At 33.4% G+C, this 16,880-nt stretch overlaps 4 protein-coding genes across 5 annotated transcripts in view; 2 read left to right on the forward strand and 2 right to left on the reverse strand.

Annotated features, from left to right (window-relative positions):
• The window catches only part of LOC129791558 (trifunctional purine biosynthetic protein adenosine-3), a 1,078,967-nt gene that overhangs the window by 785,068 nt on the left and 277,019 nt on the right, over positions 1–16,880 (forward strand). The gene's annotated exons all lie outside the window — the stretch shown is intronic.
• Positions 1–16,880, forward strand: part of LOC129791559 (potassium/sodium hyperpolarization-activated cyclic nucleotide-gated channel 3) — a 1,048,222-nt gene that overhangs the window by 643,964 nt on the left and 387,378 nt on the right. The window lies entirely within an intron of this gene.
• Positions 1,868–13,767, reverse strand: LOC129791612 (putative phosphatidate phosphatase). Of its 2 annotated transcripts, none has more exons than XM_055829849.1 (7): positions 13,574–13,767; positions 8,644–8,973; positions 5,211–5,362; positions 4,910–5,110; positions 3,463–3,639; positions 3,213–3,389; positions 1,868–3,116 (listed from the first exon to the last, which is right to left on the reverse strand). In XM_055829849.1, the coding sequence occupies exons 2-7, from the start codon at positions 8,831–8,833 to the stop codon at positions 3,015–3,017; spliced, it is 999 nt and encodes a 332-aa protein (XP_055685824.1). In that variant the 5' UTR covers positions 8,834–8,973; positions 13,574–13,767; the 3' UTR covers positions 1,868–3,014. The 2 variants fall into 2 exon arrangements, with proteins under 2 accessions (XP_055685824.1, XP_055685823.1); XM_055829848.1 differs by having other exon boundaries at positions 8,644–9,094.
• Positions 13,960–15,470, reverse strand: LOC129791610 (tRNA (adenine(37)-N6)-methyltransferase-like). The gene is made up of 4 exons (XM_055829846.1): positions 15,354–15,470; positions 15,159–15,275; positions 14,488–15,077; positions 13,960–14,409 (listed from the first exon to the last, which is right to left on the reverse strand). The coding sequence occupies exons 2-4, from the start codon at positions 15,227–15,229 to the stop codon at positions 14,012–14,014; spliced, it is 1,059 nt and encodes a 352-aa protein (XP_055685821.1). The 5' UTR covers positions 15,230–15,275; positions 15,354–15,470; the 3' UTR covers positions 13,960–14,011.

Raw genomic sequence — 16,880 nt, forward strand, 5'->3', positions numbered from 1 at the left:
ACGACTTCCAGTCGATAATTGAACTTTGCCGGTGACCGCAAGTCTCTATCTATTACCGTTCTCTTGTAATTGAGCTTCAAACTACGGCCGGACGGACGGACGGCCGGACGGACGGACGGCCGGACGGACGGACGGCCGGACGGCCGGAAAAGTTTTTCGGCGCATACGTTTTTTGGAATGTGGGGACCCTAATTCGTGCTCATACCAAGTTTGAGCCCGATCTGACGACCTTGAGTTTTAGAGTGGACACAGAAGCTGTGCTATTCTTTTCTTCGAAAGAATCACAGCTAAAAGTTGAAAATTTGACTTATTTCCAGTTGGATTTTGCAAAATCCTCAATTTTTAGTTGCTTTTATGTGTTTTTTTCAGGTGCGTTGACCGTTAAACACGGCATATTCGGGGAGGATAAACTACGAAATGGCATACAAATAGCCTTAAATGCTGCGAAACAGAAAACTCGCAACTCAAAAATGCGGCACATTACTGTAAATTAAAAAAAAAAGAAAAAAATAAAACAAAAAAAGAAAGAAAAAAATACTGAAGTAATAGAAGTAGTAGAAAATACTGCAAAGGTGATGTGAAAAATTTTTCAAATAAAATGATTTTTTTTAAATAAAAACGTTCTTGAAATAAATATTTTTTGTTTTATTAGGAAAACAATGCAATAATTAATTATGGTTATGATTGATTGAGAATTGAGGATAATTGTTTATCAATCTGATTGATCAACTATTGATTATCTATGCGGACCTATATTGACTCAATATTGATCTCAATAATTGATCAATGATTGACAAAATTTGTTTACTGGGAGATCAATTATTTAATCGAGGGCTACATTGTAAAAACGGCTAAGCTGGTTCAGAGCTCATACAAAGTTAGCCGGTTTTACAATGTAGTCCTCGTAATGAATATTTTTATTAATTATTTCAGTTCATTTTTATTATTTCTTTTTTAAATTCAGATGAGTTTTTTTTATTACACAAGTTCAAAAAGAAAACGAGAGAATATTCGAGAATTCTTGAAACCACAAAATCCATACTCAAGAGACTCCCTTAAAAATATCGAACTTGATCACTTGCTTTTAAAAATGATCTGTGTTGACTTGCAACCAAAAGCCATTTCCAGGTAATCTATAAATCTTATATTTTAGTGCTTGTGTTGCGTTTCAATTTAACTAAACTTAGTCTTTTCTTTTAAGAATGAGGGAAACACTGATAAAGTTCATAACCCGCCAAAACTAAAAGTTCTTGCATTTTGGAGCATGGCTCTAATTAATCTGGGCAGAGAAAATTTTGTGACTAGAGAATATCTTGAGGTCAGCAAATATCTAATAATCGGGAAACACTACAAAACCTGTAAAAAATATCGAATAAAATTATCGATGATTAGTGACTTTTACCCGCCGATTTGGAAGAAAGTCAAAAGTGGAAGGGTTCAGAAAAACCCAAAAATCTCATATTTCCCGAGGAGATAGAAAAAAGTAATCTGAGACAAAGTTGTAGGCCAGGAAATTTCCTATAAGAGTGACCTATCGAGGTTTCTTGCCTTTGGGGGATTGTTGAGATTGACAGATATACAAATTGACTTAAATAGCCCCGGTCATTTTTAAACTATTGTCTGTACTTTATCAACTTTACTATAGTGCTTAGAAGAGTTGTAAATTCAGCAGTTAAAGCAATAATGTGAAATATGCTTTTCCGGCCAAGAAAATTAGAATTAATAGGTTAATCTTTGCCGAAAGAAAGGAAAATTTTCTTGATATCGATTGAAAAAATAAAAACTGGCCCATACTTACTTGAATAGACTCCTTTTCTGCGAAACTTCCGCTTCCAAAATTAGGATATAAGGGTTCAACAAAATACGATTTAGCTTCACAGAAACTCTCTTAAAGTTTATTAGATTGTATTTAGCATATATTATTAATTTATTTTATCATTAAATTATTACATCTCTTTTTCTATATAAGAAAGATCATTCACATTTTTTTTATTTAGCTTTTGCGAAGAGTAAGAAGAGAAGAAAATTCCTCCTCTTCGCAGACTGAGAGAGGATTTGATCCTTTGTTTTTTTTCTTGTTCCTATAAATCCTTTTTTTTATTTATTAAATTCAATGTAGGTACCATGAAATGCTTTTTGCCTGTAAATTTGTTCTCATAAATTGGAATGTTAATACAATAGGGTAAATATTATATGCAAAAAGTTCCTAAGAGCTAAAGTATTAGCAAGGGGATGCCCAACCCCGAGAAATCAGTACTTTTAGTGAGGCAGCAGGTTCTTCCGATCAAAATATGCGATCAATTTGCACAATTCCACTTGCAATCGAAAGTACATTTAATTAGCTCTCGGTTGATCCCTTCTCATCATCGAAATAACATTATTAATATAAAAAAAGTTAAAGTGTTTCTCGGGAATCGGTCGAGATTGGGCGAGATTCGAGAATTCCTCATACATTTTGTTCAACAAAAAGTGACTTTTCTTCACTGAAAATGAGGTTAAACCATCCCCTTGAGTATTAGTTTGTTAATCAATTCAATTGATTTTGATCCCTAAAAAAAATTAAGGGCATTTTTTTTTCATTTATCAATTAAATCCAGATATTGCACGCGAATTATGCGTAAAGATTTATTTAGGCCTAGAACATTTTTTTTTCTTTTAAAAGAATTCCTTTTTTTATTTTCATTAAGGATAATTTTGTAGTTTTTGTAATGTGTAAAATTTAACATTCTAAAATTAGATGAGAATTAAAATAACATTAAAAGTTACAATCACTTAATTAATAACTTACTAATCAATCACTTTAACAAGGTACTAACAAACTACATTATACTTTCCTTTTACATATTTATGATATATAATTCGAAAAGGACTCACAATTTCATTTTGTTGTTCTATAAAGATAAAAATTCTTTAGAAGAATTTTTGGGGCAAAATTCTAAAATGGCACAAATTCCGTTTTTTTCTGAAATCCTTCAACATGCAAATATTTTGCTGATTTTTCTTAGAAATTTCTTCTACAGTTCGCCATTTGTTGGTGTATCCAAGTCCCGTCGTGAGATGGGCAGGGAAGAACCTTCTTTCCTTGCGTAACTAAATAAATCTGACACGTAGCGAGTCTGTGGAGTTATTAAAAAAAAAAGTTTTTTTTAGTAAGAATTTCTCAGAGTGGAAACTTATTTAGGATTCAAATGAATAAAAAAGGAAAAACTCACCACAAGGATTGCGCAAGTGACACCAATCAGCGCCCCACCGAGGACATCAGACCAGTGATGCTTGTAGTCAGACACACGGCTAAGGGCTGTAAACCAGAACATCATCAGGAGGACAAATTGCAGGAAGTGACGCATAAGGGTTGATCCAGACCAAGTCATGCGAACCTGAAGGTAAATCTACCCAAAGAGAAGATCTTTGTTTCAGCAATACTGTGGGCAATAAAAAGAACATACTGCAAAGTCTACTCACGGAAAGATAGATGAGGGTGTAGGCCGAGAAGCTTGCATGCCCACTTGGAAAGGACAGGCGCATCTCCTTCAAAAGCCTATCAGTTTGATCGTTGATACAGTGAAAGTCCTCAATGTACAGCCCATGATTTTGTGGATCATCACATGATGAGTTATCTCCCCATCTCGGTTGGCAAAGCTGTTGGGAAAAATAAATGGAAAGAGATTAATCATTAAAATAATTGAAAATTAATGTAAAAGAGATAATTCACAGTACAAATTCGTAAATTCTATTAGCAGAAAAAGCTTTTTAAAATTGATCTGATGAAAATATTAATTCATCTTCAAAAATAAAGCAAAAAACCTTTAAAAAAAACCTGAAAATGTAAATAGAAAAAATTGAAAAATATTATTTTTTTTAATTTGCAAGAAATGTCTAAAAGATCTTTTGCAGCGAAGAAAAATTTTTTTTAACATATCTATGACTAGTTTTATTGATTATGTATGTAAAATTAATTTGAAAAAGAAAAAAAACCTCCGCGAAAAATGCGCGACGAGTCTACAAAAGAGTTTTGAAAATAATATTAATTTTCAGTTTTATTTTTAGATATTGCGTGGAAACGTTTTTGTTTATCAATTTTTTTATAATAATTTTTTCAAATACAATATTTGCTTTTAAATTATTTTTTTCTTAATACAAATTTTTTTATTCATCATACTTACCTATTTCTATTTAGCTCCAAAATTAGATTTTGTAACATTTTCTTTTTTTGTATAAGTTAAATCAATTTTTTAAAACTACAGTGCCATAAAGTTTGAGGTTAAAGATATCGTATCCTCCATGGGTTAAAAATGTGAAAAATGAGAATTTAAAACTTTCTTCAATTTTCTTTATTCAGTAGTGAATAAGAATTTTAAGCGACTTTAATACAATATTCTTGAAAAATTGCTTCTTCCTACTCTGTTATGAGAAAATGTCTTAAAATTTTATGAAATAAACATTCTTTGAAAAAAAAAAATAAAATTTATAAATTGTTAAGTTTTTCCCTATATATTGGTTTTAAGGTTCGATATAAATATCTAAATCGCAAACTATCGTTTCTTGATATGTTTAAAGCAGATCAGTGGTCACACAATGCCTACTTCAAGCCAGCCAAGCTCGTTTTCAATTATATTTACTACGGGCCATATTTACTACGGACCCTCACTGTATTTTGCATCAATGGAACAAAGTAAGAATATTAAATTGACCTCTAAATGGTACCAAATTCGGAAAGAATTATTTTAGTTTAATGATTTTTTTCAGTCTTTCTCTAAAAATTTTTGTGCTGTCTAAAGTGGGCATAAATTCTTCAAATTTTCTTAATTTTCCTTTTCGTAAATTAATTATTTTTATTAAAGAAATAATTATTTTTCTGTAATATTTTTTTAATAGTTTCTTTAATTATTTTAGTTAAAGTGCAACTTACAGTGTAGAAATGCGGCCTGAGGCGCCCAATGGAGTATTTAGCAATGTCCGTTGTTAGTTGACTGCATGCTGCCCCAAAGCCAAAGACTCCAATCTTCACGTAGCACTGCTTAAGCCATTCTGGGACTTCCCAGTTGAAAATTCTGATATTACTTGACCCATAGCCATTCCTGTGTGCAATGATTGTCTCAACGAGGATCATCTGAAAGGTAAATCCAAGACATTTAATTCATTCAATTCTTTTGCGTCCTTTGACCCCTTTGATGTACAAAAGAATTTAAATAATTTAAATGCAAACTCACCACACCGATTGGAAGGATAAGGCCAATGATGTAGAGCATCCAATTCCTCACAGTTGACTCATGGAAGGGATGCCTGAGGGACATGTCATCGCAAAAGAAGCCACGCTTGTAGGGTTCTCCCCAGATGAAGAAGATCAAAATGGGGAATCCCACTGTGAAGGCAAAAAGAGTTGAGAAGAAAAATAAATAAATTTATATCTGTTTGATAAAATAATTCTCATGCACAGCATACAAATAAATACATCAAGAGCCAGTGAGTGTGGTGAGTGATTTATGGAAATTTGCCCTCTCAATAATTCAGCAATCATACCATCAGACGCAAAGAGAGCAAGAGTGGTATTGAGAAAACATATGCCTCAATTGCAATCCCCTCAACTTGACTTTCTTCTAAACGTCCAAGAACATTTTCTTCTCTCATGGAAGCAAAAAAAAAACTTGTTTGTTGCCTCTAGTCGCTTCAAGTGAAAATATTGAGGGGAAAATTATTTTTCAAGAGCTTCTTGTTTGGACAACATTGAAAATTTATATATTTTTCAAGCTTCTTCTACTTCTTTTTTTATCTTTAGATTGTCGATTAAATAGAATTCCTCTTCACCAATTTCCAAAAAAAAGATCTGGAGAATTTCCTCAAAGACAAGTCAGAAAATTCCCAAAAAGAATTTGCGGGGAAATTCCTAAAATCCAAAAATGATTTTTATTAGCAAATTTTATTCACGTGCCACAATATCGTGACGTCGTGACGAATATTTTATTGGCACTGAGAAGAGATCTCGTTGTAAAATAATTTGTACAAATTTGGCAAGCAGTTCTTTGAATGAGATCAACCTTGAGGAGGTCTTGCAGAGAAGTATAATGTATACAAAATAAGAGCTAAAGTTGTCAAACTCGCACAGAGGAACTCAAAGTGGAGTTTTATTGTAAAACATCATTTAACAAAGATTGAATAAAATATATTTTCACAGAACTCGATATTTCTGCTCAAATTCTTTCTTTCTTCATTAAATGTGGAACATGATGTTGCGTGCAGACAGAGAAATTAATAATAATGATTTATCTCGCTAAATTTAATTCAAATTGCATTTATCGTGACTTGCGGTACAATAGAATGAATTAATAATCTACTAGAAGAGGTTAATTTATGTATTTATTGCATTCCAAGCCGCACCCTGAAGACGCTCAGAAAAAAAACATCGAAAGAATTATTAAAAGAGCAAGAAAATCAAGAAAATATTTTCAACATTTTGATTGTTTTAAGAAAAATCTTTTATTGTCATTTAATACTTAATGAAAGAAACTTAATGAAACTTAATGAAAAAAATAGATTTTGTGCGAAAAGGAGTTCATTCAACGATAAATGGGTACACAATTGTGACGTCATTGTTTACATTTTTAAGAAAATTATTGCCAAATTTTGAGTAAAAAGAAACGAAGAATTCTTTTTGTGAGAAATATTAATTATTTGAAGGTAAAAAATATTTTTTAGGGCTAATGCTATTCAAAATGACGCATAAAAGAGGCGCCTAGTTAATACCAAACAATAATTTATACAAGTGTGGGAAAAACCATTGTGAGTCATAGATTATTTATCATATCAAAAGAATGAAATAGGAGCACTTGAGTCTGATAAATTTTCAAAACTTCTCTAAAGTTAATTTCTTCAGTATTTTTTTTTTATAAAATCGAATCAAATTTTTAAATATGTCACTTTTTAAAAGTTTCAAGAAAAAGACATATGTATATTTTATTTTTGCCGATTTTTTTAATAATCCATTTCGAAGGTTTGGATTCTTTTCTTCTTCAGACCTACTAGAAGAGAATTTTACAAGACTACAGTGGGACCCCAGTACAACGACCGCTTGGTTATACTACTCTAGCGCATTAAAATTAATGAGTGTGAAGAGTACATCCGAGTGGTCGTTGTACTGGGGTCCCACTGTATTTTGGAATAGAATTGTAAAATGTTTTTATGGGCTTGAGGAAGAGAAAAATTCAAACCCTCGAAACGTCTCAAGAACTAAATCTGTCCTTTTCCTTTAATTAGAATCTTTAAAAATGAGTTATCCTAATATGTATTACTTGTAGCCTCATTACTTTTACTTGTAGCCTCATTACTTAATATTCTTTAAGAATAGGAATTAAAATTTTCTAATTTATGAAATATTTTGCTGTCTAGGTTAACTGACTATAGGAATGATCAAAATTACTTTGAAGCGATCTATAAAATTTAAACAAAATTATTTGAATCGAATTAACTGAACAAGGTTTGGAAAAAATAAACTCTTTTGAATAAAGATTTAAAAAACCCTCCAATTAATTTTCCAGAAATTATTAAATTCATTCTAAAATTTATCTATTCCAGCTAAAATTGTAATTTATCTAAAAAAATATGTATGATCTATAACTAACAATTCCTTTTAATTAAAAAGATTTTAAAAACAGTTATACTACACAAAATATTTCTCAATGAAATGCCCCTTTTTAAATATTTTTTTTAGTAATAAATGAATGAGTTTTTGATCCTTTTATTCGGATTTTTAGCTTTTTTAATGGCTGGATATTATTTTTGATTAACAGCAGTTTTTAATCTCTTTTTCTAATACTCTAATTCAAATTAACCTTGCAGAGAGGCCACACCAGGCAATGACGTAAAGGAGATGAGAAAGCTATTCTTTTTATTCTTTTAAATATCATTTTAAAATATTTAACCGGCAGACCATTGCAAGGACTCCCTGAGAATCCTTTTCTGTATACATTAAATTCCTTTTCTTACAATTTCATTACAAATCACCTTATTCCATTACACTCTCAATGAGAGAGCTCAGTATTAAAATTCATTAAACACCGGTAATATGATATTTCGGGCTCTCTCATTTCACTCGCTTATTCCGCCTATTATTTACTCTGATAACACATAATCACAAATTTAGTTTCTTTATATTTTTTAACACAGTATCACAACACGCACCAGCAAAATGAGCCAAACTTCGCCTTTTATCTCGTTTTCTCACATACATACTTTTGTGAACAACTTGAGGGTTTCACAATTTTTTCACGTGAATAGAAAAACCCGCAGCGAATTCATTTGATGTTCCACAAAATTGATTTTTGTTGTGAAAGGCGCAGAATTTTAGAGAAAAATCTATTATTGTTAAATGGGGGGAGGGAAGAGACAAAGAAATGCGAGAAATGTGTCCCATTTGTGCCAACGACCGACTTTTTCGTGGCTCTCAAAGCCCATCAATGGGATTCATTCAATTCTTCACCACATCGTCTCATTCTCTCTCTCTCTCTGCTAAATGAACGAAAATGAATGCTATTAAATGGAGGCTTGTGGTGGGTAGTCACTAAACCACTCTCAAATTCACAATAATGATGTAATTTTGAAGAAGAAAATGGGGGGTGAAAAGAGGAGGAAAATTGTTATGAGACTTACCACAGAGGAGAAGAAGGAAATCCAATCCAATCTTAATGAGTACTCTCGATGACTTATCCATGGTCCTGCTCGCTGCGGTGCTCTGGAACGACTGGATGACCGTGTCTGAGGAAGGTCTATTCGCACTGGCAGTGGCGCAGGTATTTCTCAAAGGTGTTCTCTCACTCTCAGCTCCTCTGTCACCTGTCATGCCTCACGGAGAGATGAATCACAGCCACACGGTAATTTTTGCATTCGTAAGCACCGTGTCGTCATCAACTTTTTCAGTGTTGCTCCAAGACTATTGATGTTGTTTTGTTTCCTCTTTCCCCTTTACCCCTTTGATATGGACTGTGTGTGAGATCGATAAGAACTTCCTTACATGCTCTATCTCTTCATCTTATTGATTGAAAAATTTATGGATGTAGTTTTTTTATTTAAAAATCCCCACTCTCAGTCGTCCCAAAAGGATCTGCCAAGAAGAGAAAGAGAGAATACAGAGCACGTTCTTAATATGTACTTTCTTATATATATAAGACGCGAACGAAAAAACGTATTGAATTTCTCGTATGATTCACATAAAAATGCTCTTTTTTTATGTTGCCCCCATATCGTCATTTTCCGTAATACAAATTTGTCAGCGAAACATTATAGAACGTGTGAAAGAACTTTATTGCTCAAGCAGCAAATTGTTGTTAATTTTATGGGTGAGAGAAAAAAAAAGAGAGCTCGTAATGTTCTTTCCACCGTGAAATGTCGCTTCGCTAGAAGTTTAAAGATATCTCGGAAAATAAGAAAAAAAAAGAGAGAAAAAAAATCAAATTAATAGCGGAAGGATGCGCTAAAAATGAACCTTAGTTTATTTTTCTAAAAGAGCTCATGTGTAAAAGAAATATTGAAATTCAATAAATTTCATTACAGGTAGCCTGTGATATGTATAATAATTCAACCGAAATATTGTAAACATCGCATCTTCTCAGTCACAGAGTGCTCAAGTGTGGGCTGAATATTAATTTTCTCACCCAGCATGAAAAAAAAAGAAGGAGAATCTCAGCCGAAAAAGAGGTGAAGGTGCGGGTTTTCTCACAAGCTCAATCGAGAAAAAATTTGCATTGGAAATTCATGATGTTCCATGACATTATGCTCATTCCGGGTGTTTCTTTTGGAATTTTTGTTGCAGAAAATTGAACAAAAGAATTCAAAATATATGAATTTTTTAACACTTATAGATTCTTTTACGTTTTAAAGAGCTAATTTATTAAAAAAAAAAAAAGACTTTTTTGATTAGATTCTTTAACATATTTTTATTATTTTTTGATATATTTTTAATTTAATTTTTATTTATCGAATTAATCTTAATTTTTTGTAAAAGATTAATAATTTTTAAGGAAACTATAAGCGCATAATTTTTTTTTTAAATCTTCGTGCATGTAAGAAAGACAATATGCTAATTTTTCTTTCATTATTTTCTATGTAAAATGTAGAGCATGAAGTAATTGTAGCGGAATAATGCAAATAAATTAGCACAATTAGCTGAATCAGCTCATTAGAAGAATTCTATTCTCAGCAATTAAGAATATTCTGTTAAGGAAAAAAACTTTTATAATTGTTCTAGTCGTTCTCATGTCATTGTAGATGTTCTCCTATTAACATATCAAAATGATCTATTCTGTCAATCAATAACTTAATTCAATCATTAAGTAATTAATATCTCGAAAGCAATTCGAAAGATTCTGTAGAAAATAATTCTATTCTGATCATTGAACGTTAAGTCCTCTTGTCCAGAATTAGAACAAAAATATTGAGTCCTATTCAGCGACAAAGAAATTTCTGAAATTTCAAGAATTTCTTCTGAAATTTCATTGATCTCGAGATTTCAGAATATGACCCATTGATACAATCTTATCATCGCGATTTGAATTCATTTTAGTAAAATTATCTCTGTTAAAATGTCATCTTTGACCTGCCTTTAACCTCTTCATTATAAATTCAATACATTCTTATTCTTTGGAAATGAATAAATTAATAAATATTCAAGAACTTAAAATGTTTTAATTTTGAATCATCATATGATCCAAATGTCCCTAAGGGGTTAAAAATTTATTAATTTTCTTCTATAAATAGTTTATTTTCGTATCCAATAATTTAGATTCTCACAGAAAGATTTATTCTTTAAGAAAATATTTTTTATTCAGATTCAGTTAAAAACTTTTATTCGGTTTGCAGAATATTCTGTTCTGCCAGTAAATTAAATAAAATATAAGCTAGTAATGAATTTTAATGAAAACAATTAATTCTTTTGAAATATCTATTTTTTTTGAAACATTTGAAATGTTTGGAAATGAATCGATTCTTTACATAAGCAAATAAATAAAATTCTGTTTGTAATATCTTCTATTCTCCACAATAAAAGACTTTATTCTGTTAGCAAATAATTCAACTAATGTAAGTAATTAGTCCTTCATTGAAGTTAGTCAAAAATAATTATTCATTTAAAAAATCTGTAATCTCTGCAAATAAATTGAATTGTGTCAGCAAATAAATCAAATTTTTGTCAGCAAATAAATAAGATTCCGTCAGCAAGATCTTATTGTTTCTATTCTATCAGCAAATAATTCCACTAATTAGTCATTCGTACAATTTAGTCAAAAACAAATACTTCTTTGACAGAAAGTTTAACAACAAAAAATCTGTAATTTCAGCAAATAAATTGAATTCTGTCAGCAAATAAATAATATTTATCAGCAAGAATAATTCTGTCAGAAAATAATTATTCTGCTAAGAATATTGAAAAAAAGTCAATCATAACGCGTCCAGTTATTAGAGTTGGTATACCACAACGCGGATGGGTCAGTCTATGCGTTGTAATTTAATTTTTAAGTAGTATTAGTAGGCAACGGTGATTTTTTTTTTATGAAATTCATCAATTCGAAAGACAAAAATGGTTATATCTCAAGTTCTATTGCACATACAGAAATTTCTTGACTAGTTTTGGAAAGGTATTGAAATAAGCTATAATCTGAAATATATTTCGATACATTTCAAGGTCACCTCCAGAACACAAAATTGCGGATTTTTGTTCTACCAAAACAGTTTTTTGCACTTTTCGTCTTAAAGGAATGGCTCTAGAGGTTTCTGATGTTCCAGAAAGTTATTGAGAATTGCAAAACCTTTAATTTGATACCAAATTGAGCACAATCGGATAATCCGTTCAAGAGATATGGCTCTTAGAACTTTTCAAATTCAAGAATTTTTCAAATGGCCATATCTTCTAAACGGCGACATAGATTTTCTTCATTTTCGGACTGATGAAAGATATTGAGTCAGGTTACAACATATCAAAATTTAAAAGATTTGCCTAATGGGGATTCGGAGATATTGCCCCTTAAAGTTATGCAATTTTTGTTTATGATTTTAGCGCCTCTTGCGGCCATTTTTAGAACTTGAAATGTTCTAAACAGTTGTAGGGCTTATCGAAACCTTTGATTTGATACCAAGATGGTCAAAATCGGTCAAGCCGTTCTCGAGTTATATCGAAAAAACACTTTTTGCTTTAGGCCGCCATATTTGCTAAACCGCTTGACCGATTTTCAAGTATGATTTATTGATGAAAACATCTCACTGAGCTCTACAACATACTAAAATTTCAGAGCTCTAGATGTAAGGGAAGTGGTTGACGGTATTTCAAAATGGCGGACGGCCGCCATTTTGGATTTTGAAAATGCGAAAAAATGAAAATTTACACCCATATTTCTATAGAAAACTTCAAACCCGAAGTCTCTATCTGTTACCGTTCTCGAGCTATAAGGCAAAATGTGGAGTCCGGGCCGGCAGGCCGGACGGCAGGCCGGACGGCCGGATCAAAAATTTTCCACCACCATTTTCGTAAAGTGGGATGTCCAAAACGTGCTCATACCAAGTTTCAGCCCGATCCGAGGTGGTTGGTTTTTCCGACGATTACAATACTTGGTATGCCACGATTGTGGTATACCAACTAATATCTTCGAAACATAAAAAAAGAATCTATCAGTGATAGAGAATAATTTTATTGAAAAATAATTCTAAGTATTCTATTTAAAAATTATAGTTTAAATAAATTTTGGATCAAAGCTCTACTCTGTATGAGATCTGTAGCCGATTAGAACACTTTGTAATAATAAAATTCGTTTCTTTAATTCTTTGAATTTCAATTATAATTTTTTTAAAGATAAGATTTGAATCATTTTCTCTCCGAAAGTAGATCTTCTGTGCAAAGTTAGTATGAGCAGATTTAAAGAAAATATTTTTTTCTGATTCTGTTAAAATGCTCTCAATTTCTTTTTTAACATTCCTGAATTATTATTTATAAATTCGATTTCAGACTAAATTCAAATACCTGATGAAGAGACTAAAAGTGTTCCACGAAATTTCATTTTCTTAGAACAAAATAAAATGCAAATGGAAAATTCTAAATATTTCTTCAATTCCTCCAGAGCCGAAAGCTTTGAAAGAAGATAATTTAGCCTTTTTCCAAAGAAAATAACCGGAATTGTCCAATTTTCTTGGAGAGTTTGCAAACTCATCCTGACTGATACGTCTTATCACCCTCTCATTGTTCAAATAGTTGGCTTCTTTCGGTGGATTTTTGGTCTATTTTCTTATCATCTAAAAGGTAGACAAGCCACCCCAAAATGTCGGCGAATCTCTCCTAAAACGTGGCAAGCAGCAAAGAGACTTCTTTAACTAATCGTCTGGACGTTGTGGACAAACGCACCACATACTAATCTCTCTCTAACAAAACATCAATGTATTGTAATGCTTTCTCTATATGTACCAACTCTCATCCCGATAAGAAATTAGGTGGCATTGACCGCAATATCGCTGCCTTATGTACCCCCCGAGTGTTGTGGTGTGGAAAGTAAGTCAGGAGGAAAGATAAATTTAGAAAGGAAATCACATTTCATTGCCAAACCTCACACTTGACGATGCAGCAGACTCACTCCACCACAGATTTCTTCTATGTAAGACTACTTTTCCCTGCACAATGTGAAACCCGTCCGGACGATGGGGTCTCCACCACGATATCCGTGCAACTGAAGATGTTGGGCACAAAACACAATCAACAAGCTCTCTCGAGGAAAAAAAAACGCGTTTTGATGTCAACCAGTGGGCTTCTCTCCACCACGAATGATGACTTCGTAGCTCATCGCATCAATAGCGCGAACATGCGAGTTTGCGCTAACATATATAGCATGCTACTTATATAGCATACCTAATTTACAATACAGAGAGAGAATGAGAGAGAGAGAGAGAGAACTTACCTTATGTACAAAAATCTCGTTGAGAGAAAAAAATTCATTATTCGCAGCATCAATATATTGCAATTCAATTTATTAAGCAGCAATGTTAATTATAGCGTGGACTGTGTTCGACGGACCTGAACCACCGTCACAGCATTGCGGGAATCATCGAATTTGGCGGTGATGGTTGCCTCGGAAAATTGAAATGAAAATATTTGCGATTTATGCTTGGTCCGTAGATAAGCTGAACGTGGATCACCCTCAATTAGTTGCTTTATTGATTCAGCCCTTATATCCAGCTCCATCATCTGCTCGGTGGCCTTATCGCTGAATGCAACAGTTAGGGTGTTTGCATTTGTCACCCAATTCGGTACGCGGACCACACTTGGGGCTTTCTTGCACATTCCCTGAGATGTTGATGCTGCTGCTGCTGCAAGGACATCACTTGTTTCCTGCCCATCGGGAGCTTCGCGGGCATTTATAAATTCCGTATCAAAGTATTCCGGATCTAAAAAAGAATAAAAATGGGATTTTAGATGCCGAAATGGAGAATTCTTGTAAAATTTCCACAAAAACCGCAACTTACGTGAGATTTCTTTGGATGGCATATCATACTGAGGAACATAGGGTTTAATATCAAATACAGGACTCCCATCGACCATGTCAATGCCTCTAAAGTGAATCTTTGACCCGTCAATCTTTGTTATTTCCACAAGGGACAACCCAAGGGGGCATGGTCGATGAGGTGATCGGGAACTAAACACCCCAATGCGATTCCCATCTAACCTCGGCGGGGCCACTTTTGCCTTTGCATGGCATGCATTCCGGTGAAAGTAGTAAATCACCCAGATGTGCGAGAATTCCTCCAGCCCCTCCAGGGAGTGCTCTGGATTGTTAAAAGTGTCATAGGTCAGATCGATAATCCCCTCAATTTGCGTGGAAATGCTAGCCTGTCGTGGGACTCCACGTTTTTCCGGAAAGGGTGTTCTTATCGTACCAATTGGGGCAAATTTAATCTCTGACCCATTCCGTGTCTCAACTTCCCCAGCATTTCCCTCATTTCTCCCCGCCCCATGGCTGATATTTCGACAATTTTGACACTGAAAATCCTGCAGAAGTTGCCTCACAGCATCCATTTCCTTCTTCTGTGTGTAATTCAACGATGTGATTTGCTTCCTAAATTAATCATTATTAAAATTAGAAATCAACACGAAAAATCCCATAAGGAAAACTAAAGAAAATCATCATGAGAATTACCTCAAATTCTTAATTTCATTCCTTGCAACTTTTAGTTGTTCTTTGAGATTTTCCATCTCTTCCAGTGACATGATTTATGCGGCGGTTTATGCTCAATCTCTTGCCTGTTTTAATGTTCTGAAATATAAAAATTCACAACAATTATTTCTTTGTTTAATTAGAAATATTTTTGAGAGTTGATAAAGTGGATTTTACTTGGAATTTTGAAGATTTTTCTTTGCTGGAGAAATTGAGAAAACAACTTTGAGGGAATTTTTTGGCGAAGAAAAGTACTCATTGCACTAAGCAGTACGGGTAAGGTATCGTGTGCGCATGACAGATGGTTCTGCAGCATCTCTGGTCAGTCGGGATGCTTTATGGTGCTATGCAGGAAAAGAATGTCAAGAGAAAATGATCATGACATTTTTTTGTCATTCCCTCTCACTCCCACTAATGTATTTCTGTATCTTTCGTCTTTCTCTGACGCATGCTTCCGACATTTTCATCATTCTTTTTTGTGCACTCAACATGTTTTTCATTTCGTATTTTCTCAGTATTTGGGGATATTTTTCCATGAAAAAGTGAAAATGGGCTTTGCTGAAGTGTTCTCAGTGCCAGGAAAGCCGTGTAAAGTAGAAATTTGTGGTCATTTAGCGGCCAAATATGTGAAAATGCGCGAAGTGAAAAATCAAAACATTCTTTCCCTGACCAATTTTTACGGGATTCTTTTCTAGATTTTCACGACACAAATCACTTCCTGCAGGTTTTTTGGACTTTCCCACAGGTCATCTGCATAGGGAAGGTCTGCCTGGGGTCAGGGAAATGCTTCCTGGGTGGTGGAATCCCACCTGAACGCGGAAAAAACTTTGTCCGGGAGTGAATGTTTTGCTGTCGAACTTCACTGTTTTCACTTATTTGGCCGATAAATACCCACGATTTTCCACTTTTCACACTTTCACAGGCACTAAGAACACTTCCACAAGCCGCTTTTCACTTTTCCCGAGATAAAATATCACAATTTACAGAGAAAATTGCAGAGAAAACTAACAAACACGTTGACTTCACAAGAGCTGGAAAAACAATGACAGAAAAAAACATGTTCCTGCGACATTCTTTTTCAAGCTCTTGCGAAGTCAACACGTTTCTTAGTTTTCGTCAATTTTCTGTGTAAATTGTGATATTTTAGCTTGGGAAAAGTGAAAAGCGACTTGTGGAAGTGTTCTAAGTGCCTGTGAAAATGTGAAAAGTGGAAAATCGTATGTATTTATCGGCCAAATAAGTGAAAACTGTGCAGTTTCTACAGCAAAACATTCACTCCCGGACCAGTTTTTCTGTGTTCAGGAGTTTTTTGTACGATCCAGGAAGCAATTCCCTGACCTCAGGCAGACCTTTCCTATGCAGATGACCTGTAGGAAGGTCCATAAAGCCCGCAGGAAGTGATTTGTGTGGTGAAAATCCAGAAAAATATCCCATAAAAATTGGTCAAGGAAAGAATGTTTTGATTTTTACTTCGCACATTTTCACATATTTGGCCCATAAATTACAGTAAATTTCCATTTTTTACTGTTTTCCTGGCACTGTGGACTCTTTAGCTAAGCATTTTCCACTTTTCTTTGAGAAAAATATCCCCAAGTGTTGAGAAAATTCAAGGAAATAAAAACATGTTGTGCGCAAGAAAAAAAGCATGCCATGAAAAAAAAATGTCGTCACCATGCGTGGGAGAAAGACGAAAGATAGGAAAAT

The sequence above is a fragment of the Lutzomyia longipalpis genome, chromosome 3 (genome assembly GCF_024334085.1).
Source record: "Lutzomyia longipalpis isolate SR_M1_2022 chromosome 3, ASM2433408v1".
In the NCBI taxonomy this organism is placed as follows: Eukaryota; Metazoa; Arthropoda; class Insecta; order Diptera; family Psychodidae; genus Lutzomyia; species Lutzomyia longipalpis.